Genomic DNA, 6163 nt, shown 5'->3' on the forward strand with positions numbered 1-6163 from the left:
TTTTCTCGACTTTTTTTTTCGTATCGTAAATTTTAGAGTGGCAGTATCCAAATAAATATTAGGAAACTGTTTTTTTTTTTAATTTTTGTTTTATCTAAGTTTTTGTTTCTGTTTGTATTGATTTTATGGCTAGATACTATTATTATCGATATCGCTTATATGGTCAGAGTAGTCTTCGACCCACAGGTGCATTAACGCCGTACTAAGCATTTGCGTCTCAAATAAGGTTAACCTTTTACCGAAATTTAAGAGTGAAAAACGAGACAAACAAAACATGCCAGTTATTTAAACTTTCAAAAAATATTTTTGGAAGTTAATTAAAAAGTTGGATATTTTGAGGGGAAATAAAATTTTTTTAATAAATTGATTAGTTTTGCGGAATATTGAAAGTTAACGCTATCTCGTATTTAGTAGGTTCTCTTCTTTAAATAATAGAATTTGAAATATTTCATTCAAACAAAGATTGCAATCTCTTGATGCGAGTTTATATACATTTAAATATGTAATTTATGTCTAGATGAACTTAAAGTTTACAAATTATTACAGTAAAACCTACCTACAGTTGATAACTTCTTCGTTTTCGTTTTTTATTGAACTATATTGTCGTATTCAGTTATTTATTATAAGAAAGAGGATAATTTAACATACTATACCAGATGTTTCAACTTAATTAAATTTTATAAAAGCTTATCTATGATGTTAACTTTTAAAAATTATATTGTCGTATACGTTTGCAACGTTTCTTAGAAGCGTTAAATCTAATGAAAATGATGCTATTGCATTGCTTTGTATCTATACTTTATAGTTAAACTTTCGCTTACGAAACATTAAGTTAGTAAGTATTAAACGCACCTTTATTCTGCTTGAATGTTAAAGTTCATGTATTACTCGGGGACGTGGGAACTGTGAAATATTTGTTTGGGGCGTGGAATTATGAAATGTTCCGTAAAAATCAATACGAAACAAAACAAGTTTATTTTGTTTCTTAAATAAACTTGTTTTGAAACGAAATACGAAACGAAACAAATTTTTCTTGTTTCGTAAAAATACGGCGTGAAACGAAACGAGCTTTGCTTTTTTCGTAAAAATACGATGCAAAGCCGTATGATGTTTTTTTATTTCGTGAAAACGGCATGAAACGAAAGTTATCGTTTTGTACCATGTCAAACCGAACTTCCGATAGAATACGAGAAGACGCAGATGCTTACTCCGAACCTCTTACAGAGCGAGCGTTTTAACCACTACGAAATATTTAGAATTAACTTCAAATAAACCTTTTCAATGTATAAAAAAAAATTGGCAGTTACTCCTATCCAAAAAGGAGTTATCAACCCACCACTTTTCTATATTTTAAAAACAATTATTATAATGATAAGTACCGGGAGTATTGCAGTTTTTAGAAAAGGTAGTTTAGCTGAACATGCCCTTATTCAATTTGTACGAATCATTCTATTAAATGATTCGCACAATTTGAATCGTCTAATTATATAGATTTTACAAATAAATATTACAAATAAAATAATACAAATCGTTTGAAAAATCTCTATAATTAGTCGCTTTTATTAAACAATTAAAAGCATTTGATGCGGTCGATTGTCGTATTTGGGTAATTCCGCATCAAATCACCCAAAATTTAGAAAATTTTGAACCATGTGTCTTCAAATTTTTTAAAAACCTCTTTAACTGTTGCATCTTAAAAAGAAAAGTTAACCTATAAAACTTTAGCTAAAAATGTTGAGAGGTTGACAAGATACTGCAATTTTAATACTAACCTGGTTTCCTAAAACAACCCGGTTTTCATAACACTCTGAAAAAACATTTTTCTTAAAATAATAAGAAATAAAAATGGCAAAAACTTGAAAATAAACATATATAATGTTTTTTTGATGCTGAATTCAATAAATGTACTTAAAATGCTAAAATATAAAAGGAACATGCTTAAAAATTAATAAAACAACTAGTTTCTATAAAACAACTTTGGGGCCCAATATCTCAAAACACCCCCATCAAAAAAAATATTTTTTTGCTGTTAATATTTTCAGCTGTTTATAATCTTACTAGGCACAACAAATCTAACTGGAAAAATGACTGAAAACATACGGAACTTTAATTTCAAAGATGTATCAAATTTTCAATAAGCTATTTTAAAAAACTTTCAAATAGAATTCTGTAAAATATTATATTTAGTTAAAAGACTCCTTAAAAGAAAAAAACAATTTTGTTATATTTAAGGAAGTCTTAATTATATGATAACTTAGTTATTTGAATTTAACAACTGAAAAAAAAATCCTATTTTGTTTTATATAAAAACTGAATTAGTGTGATATGGATATGCATTTGTTTTTAAAATTTTGACAACTTTTGTAAAAGTTTATAATAACTAGTTTATAAAAAGTTCAGTTAAAAAACAGCATTCGTAAATTTTATTTAAATTTTAACAAATTAACAATTTGATATATATATAAATTGTATATATATATATAAATATATCTATAAAGAAAATTAACAATATCTATCAGTGTAAAAAATTATACAACTGTGGGATTCTGAAAAGGTTTGAATTATTTCTATATTAAATTTTTTTTTTTACTAAAAATTAAGTAGGAAAATTCTTTTATTTAAGTAGGAGAATTCTCTTTTTTTTAGGAAATACATTTATACAAAGTAGTTTATTATAAGATGTGTTCTATTGGGTTAATGACATCAGATGCATGCAAAGGCCAACAAGATGTTATTGGAACTTTAAGCAACGAAGAAAAAATAGCTATATCATTACGCTGTAACATTGAACTATCAAACTTAACAACATTATGTGAAAAACATGCTACAAATTATTTGAAAATGTATCCTATATGGCAGAAAGCATGCTGTGATCCATTCAAAAAACATACAAAGAAAATTACAAGTAAGTAAAAGTGGAATTTAAGTATTTTAATATATATATTTTTTTAATTTGTGTTTTCCAAAATATAAACAAAGTTTTAAACAATTGTGCAGATAAGCTATATACAACTATATACAACTATACATACAATTATATACATACATACATACAAGCTATATACAACTATACATACAATTATACTATATACAAAATACATAAAGCTATATGCAATTATATATACAATTCAATTACTTTTAGAAAATCTTAGAGTAGTTACGATAAATGAGTCACAAGACATGATGAGAAGTAGCTTAAATATTGCTCCTGGGAAGAAACTTTGCAAACCCTGTAAGCAAAAGATTGCCAAAAAAGCAGATCTTAAAGAAGAGAAGCAAAGACAGGGTGAACAAGATGAAGATTTTCTAATATCATCATTCAAATCAAAAAGACAGGAGATCAATGAAGAACTTGAAAATTTTAATATATCTCCTCTAAAATCTCATTCAAAGTCATCAAAACATATACTCTCAGAAGGAAAGCGAAAAGTTGCGCGCATCAACGAAATGGTAAGTAACCTTACTAGAAAAACTGAAAGTCAATTCAATGCTCCCTCAAAACTGTGTTATGAACCAAATGACATTAAAAAGAAGGCTGAAAACTTTAATGAAATTATGAGCTTGATAAAAGAAAAAATTCTATGTTCTGACAAAAGAACTATTGTTCAACTTCTAACACTGGCACCCTCAAGTTGGTCAATATTAGAAGTACAAAATAACTTTGCAGTTACAGAATACCAAGCAAAAAAGGCTAGACAACTTTTTAATAAAAAGGATTGTTGGCTTTGTATAAAGGGAAAGTCTTTCAAAAAGAAATAGAAGATTCTGTTAAACTTTTTTATGATTCAAGTGATTTATGTAGAACTATGCCTGGAAAAAAAGATTATGTTAGCATTCAAAAGAACGTCCATAAACAAAAAAAACTGCTTTTGTGTAATTTAAAGGAACTATTTTTATTATACAAAGAAAACAATCCAGAAATACAAATAAGTTACTCAAAATTTGCTTCACTTAGACCAAAGTGGTGCATTTTGCCAGGGGCAAGTGGTACACATTCTGTTTGTGTTTGTTCTTATCACCAAAATGCCATATTGCTAGTAGATGCTTTAAATATATGACTAAAGTATAAGGACTTACTTTCAAAAACCGTTTGCTCAGTAGAAAACAAAGAATGCATGCTTGCACAGTGTGATGATTGTCCTGGTAAAGAAACCCTCACCAAATATTTGTATGAGATTTTTGGAGAATACGAAGATGATTTTGAGATACACTACAAGCAATGGCAAACTACTGACCGTGCAACACTATTAAGTTTAACAGCTGATGTTCCAACGTTTGTTGAACTATTAGCATCTTGTTTTGAAAAGCTACAAGCTTATTCTTTTATTGCTCACTCTCAATCACAGTACCTTAACCAAATTAAACAATATATGGATCAATCAAACATTATCATTATTGGCGACTTTGCTGAAAATTATGTTTTTGTTGTCCAAGATGAAATACAGAGCTATCATTGGAACACCCAACAATGTTCTTTACATCCATTAGTCATATACTATAAAGATGATAAAGGTGAACTGAAACATATTTCTTACTGTTTTATATCAGATGACATTATACATGATGTAACTTATGTTTACAAAATATTCCAACTAATCATACCAATATTAAAAATAAAATTTTCCAATCTGTCCAAATTACATTTATTCATTTTGTTCGACAGGACAGAACAAAAATTGTAAAAGCTTTTACAATCTATGTCAACTAGAGAGCGAATTTTGCCTTAAAATTGAATGGAACTTTTTTGCCACGTCCCACGGAAAGTCACCATGCGATGGGATTGGTGGTACTGTAAAAAGGTTAACAGCAAAAGAAAGTTTACGACGACCGTACAGAAACCAAATTCTCACATCAGAAGCTATGTATGAATTTTGTATTGATAAAATCAAAGTTGTTAACTTCATTTACATAAAAGGATTGGACTTACAATTGCAACGTGAAGAGCAAAAAGAAAGGTACACTGGTGTAACAACTCTACCTGGTACTCGTAGCTTTCATCAATTTATACATCTTGGAGATAACAAGGTTGGGGCAAAGAGGTGTAGTACAGAAACTAATTATACAATAATCCAAAATCTTAAAAAGAAACAAGACATATCTCAACTTGATACTGTCACTTTAGGTTGTTATATCGCTGTAGTCTGTGATGATAAGTGGTGGATCGGCATTGTAACTAAAACCAACTTGGAAGAAGTTGATGCTAAAGTTAAGTTTCTTCATCCAAATGGTCCATCAATCTGTTTTAAATGGCCTGAAAGAGACGACTACTGTTTTATTCCAAACACCAACATATTGAAAAAGTTATCTGTTCCACAAGCTTGCTCTAGTTCCGGTAGAAAATATCTGTTTGAAAATGCTGAAATAGAGGAAGTACAAGTAAAATAAGAGCAATATTGTAACTATTACAAACACAGTCAAAATAACTTTCATCTTTGATACCTTTACAAATCTTGTATATTTAAGTAACTTTTTAAATTACGATTAACTTTATTTTATTTACAAATATTTTTTGGGAATTTCTTAAAAAAGTAATACATCTTTGAAATTAAAGTTCCGTATGTTTTAGTTGTTTTTCCAGTTAGATTTTTTGTGCCTAGTAAGATTATAAACAGCTGAAAATATTAACAGCAAAAAAAAATTTTTTTGATGGGGGTGTTTTGAGATATTGGGCCCCAAAGTTGGTTTATAAAAACTAGTTGTTTTAATAATTTTTATGCATGTTCTTTTTATATTTTAGCATTTTAAGTACATTTATTGAATTCAGCATCAAAAAAACATTATATATGTTTATTTTCATGTTTTTGCCATTTTTATTTCTTATTATTTTATGGAAAATGTTTTTTCAGAGTGTTATGAAAACCGGGTCATTTTGGGAAACCAGGTCAGTATTAAAATTGCAATATCTTGTCAACCGCTAAACTTTTTTAGCTGAAATTTTGCATGCAATATTTTTTTATAATTAGGAATAATATGTCAAAATATAACACAAAAGGAAGACACATGGTTCAATGGACTGGGTGATTTGATGTGGAATTGCCCATTTAAATCTTAAAAGTAAACACTATGGCTTAACAAAGCTAAAATATGGTTTGAAAGCTAATTATCAAATCGCCAACAATTTAGTAATGACGGTCATCAAAGTGAATTCCTAAATACAACCTGA

The 6163-nt window shown here is 28.3% G+C and overlaps 1 protein-coding gene across 1 annotated transcript; it reads left to right on the plus strand.

The window, feature by feature from the left end:
• The first annotated feature begins 2650 nt into the window (after positions 1-2650).
• LOC136077810 (uncharacterized) lies at positions 2651-4611 on the plus strand. The gene is made up of 2 exons (XM_065791967.1): positions 2651-2905; positions 3143-4611. The coding sequence occupies exons 1-2, from the start codon at positions 2680-2682 to the stop codon at positions 3757-3759; spliced, it is 843 nt and encodes a 280-aa protein (XP_065648039.1). The 5' UTR covers positions 2651-2679; the 3' UTR covers positions 3760-4611.
• The last annotated feature ends 1552 nt before the right edge of the window (positions 4612-6163 follow it).

The sequence above is a fragment of the Hydra vulgaris genome, chromosome 03 (genome assembly GCF_038396675.1).
Source record: "Hydra vulgaris chromosome 03, alternate assembly HydraT2T_AEP".
Classification (NCBI taxonomy): domain Eukaryota; kingdom Metazoa; phylum Cnidaria; class Hydrozoa; order Anthoathecata; family Hydridae; genus Hydra; species Hydra vulgaris.